Genomic DNA, 1,974 nt, shown 5'->3' with positions numbered 1-1,974 from the left:
GATTAAAGGCGTGCGCCACCACGCCCAGCCAAGAAAATATTGAGCTGGTGTTTTTTTACAGACAAAGTCCTGGGCTTTCCTTATCTAAAATCCCTTCCTAAAAGGAGACCTTGACTTCTCAACCTTCCAAACATCTAGTGAAACTCCCACCTTGGTCCAGGCCTTGGCTCTCTCTCTCTCTCTCTCTCTCTCTCTCTCTCTCTCTCTCTCTCAACCTCTCTGGGGTTCAACCCAGGTCTATCTCCACGGGACCCCCTTGCATTCTTTTGTCCAGTAACATCGTTTTTTCTTGCAGCATGTTCAGGCTAGTTCCCACTCTTTTTGAAGAGATTTTTTAGCTTCCAGCCAACTGTAAAAAAATCCCTTAAAGAGGGGCTGGAGAGATGGCTCAGTGGTTAAGAGCACAGGCTGCTCTTGCAGTGCACCCACATGTTGGCTAACGACTGTCTATAACTCCAGTTCCATGCCCTCTTCCAACCTCGGCAGGCCTTGCAGGACACTGGTGCACTTACACGCATGCAGGCAATACATAAAATACACATAAGGGGCTGGAGAGATGGCTCAGCTGTTAAGAACACTGGTTGTTCTTGCAGAAGACCAGGGTTTGATTCCCAGCACCCGCATGGCAGCTAACAACTGTCTATAACTCCAGTTCGTTCCAGGGGATCCGACAGCCTCTTCTAACCTCCGTGGGCATTGCACAACATGGGTGCAGTTACCTACATGCAGGCAATACACGCATAAAATATAGTATTAAAATATAAATAAAATATTTTTCAAAATCCTTCAAAGAAGGTATTTCTTGTGCTCTGGGCTCTGGAATCAAGCCTCTGGCAGCTGGGGAAACCTCTCTTCCCGATGTTCCACAACATAGAGTTGTCGTTTTATATTACCTGCACCCTCACTTACTTCCAGGAAGGAGGCAACGAGGTCAAAGAAAGAGGCAGTGTGTGGGCACACGGAGCAGGGGCCCTTGCCCCCCGCTTCCCCGCCCAGGGCAAAGGTATATTACTCATGGTCACGAGGCTGTGCCCTGCTGCGTGTCTGTGTTGGGGAGGGTGACAGCATCCCCACAGCCAGCAGTTCTGAGGCAAGCACCTTTGCTCGGTGATCCTGGCAGTTGCTGAGGTCCGCCTGTAGGGACGACGTCCTGGGACTCCAGCCGAGCTCTCAGCACCACGGACAGGGAAACTGAGGCCGCTAGCCTGCACCCGCCGGCGGCTTGTGTGTGACCTTGACCCAGCCATCTCTCTTCCCCTTCCGATTTTTGAACCCGGGATAGTAAAGACTCCGGCTCTGGGTTGGACCGGGGGTGGGGGGATGGGGGTGGTGGCTGCACCTCGCACAGAGCTAGGAAATGTTATAAAAACACACGTACGAAGCTGCGCCAGGAGAGGACTCGCTCCAAGGTCACGAGGAAAGAGCAGCCAGCTTCCAGACACCAATTTCCTGCGTGTCTCTGCCAGTCCGCCTCCAACCCCAACCCCGGGGCCTTTAAAGTCGCCGCTTTCGGATGGGGGGGCTGGCCGGGGAAAGCTTCCCTTCCAAAGTCTACCCTCGGGTCGGTCAGGGCAGCTGAGCCTTCTCCATTCCCGTCCGGCGAGGCCCAGGCCCGCACAGGCGCCGCCCGGTAAGCACCCGCAACCTAGCTTCAGTTTTCCCGGATCCCCGGGACCCCAGGCTGCACGGTCGAAGCCCCGCCCTTCTCAGGCAGAAGGCAGGCCCCGCCCCCGCGCTCCAGCTCCGCCCCTTTCGCGCAGGCCCCGCCCCCACCCCGGGGCCCTCAGCGCCTGAGGAGGAGGCCTCAGCCAATGGGAAGGCGGCGTGGCGAGGGCGGTGGCGGTTGTGATGCGCCGGGACAGCCAATCAGCGGCGAGCGCAGGGGCGGGCGCTGACGCCCGGCGCTCCGCGTGCGGCGCTGTAAAGGGGCGAGCGCCGGGGCCCTCCTCAGCAGTCATCCGCCTACCGCCGCTC

The 1,974-nt window shown here is 57.3% G+C and overlaps 1 protein-coding gene across 1 annotated transcript in view; it reads left to right on the top strand.

Moving 5' to 3' along the window:
- The first annotated feature begins 1,848 nt into the window (after positions 1 to 1,848).
- Positions 1,849 to 1,974, top strand: part of Chka (choline kinase alpha) — a 52,397-nt gene continuing 52,271 nt past the window's right edge. The window contains exon 1 of the mRNA XM_008846329.1: positions 1,849 to 1,920. Coding sequence (XP_008844551.1) covers positions 1,849 to 1,920 — 72 coding nt within the window. The remainder of the gene's footprint in view (positions 1,921 to 1,974) is intronic.

Source organism: Nannospalax galili, unplaced genomic scaffold (genome assembly GCF_000622305.1).
Source record: "Nannospalax galili isolate Female #2095 unplaced genomic scaffold, S.galili_v1.0 scaffold1723, whole genome shotgun sequence".
NCBI lineage: Eukaryota > Metazoa > Chordata > Mammalia > Rodentia > Spalacidae > Nannospalax > Nannospalax galili.
Note: the sequence above shows the minus strand (reverse complement) of the source record. Positions and strands in the feature narration are given on the sequence as shown.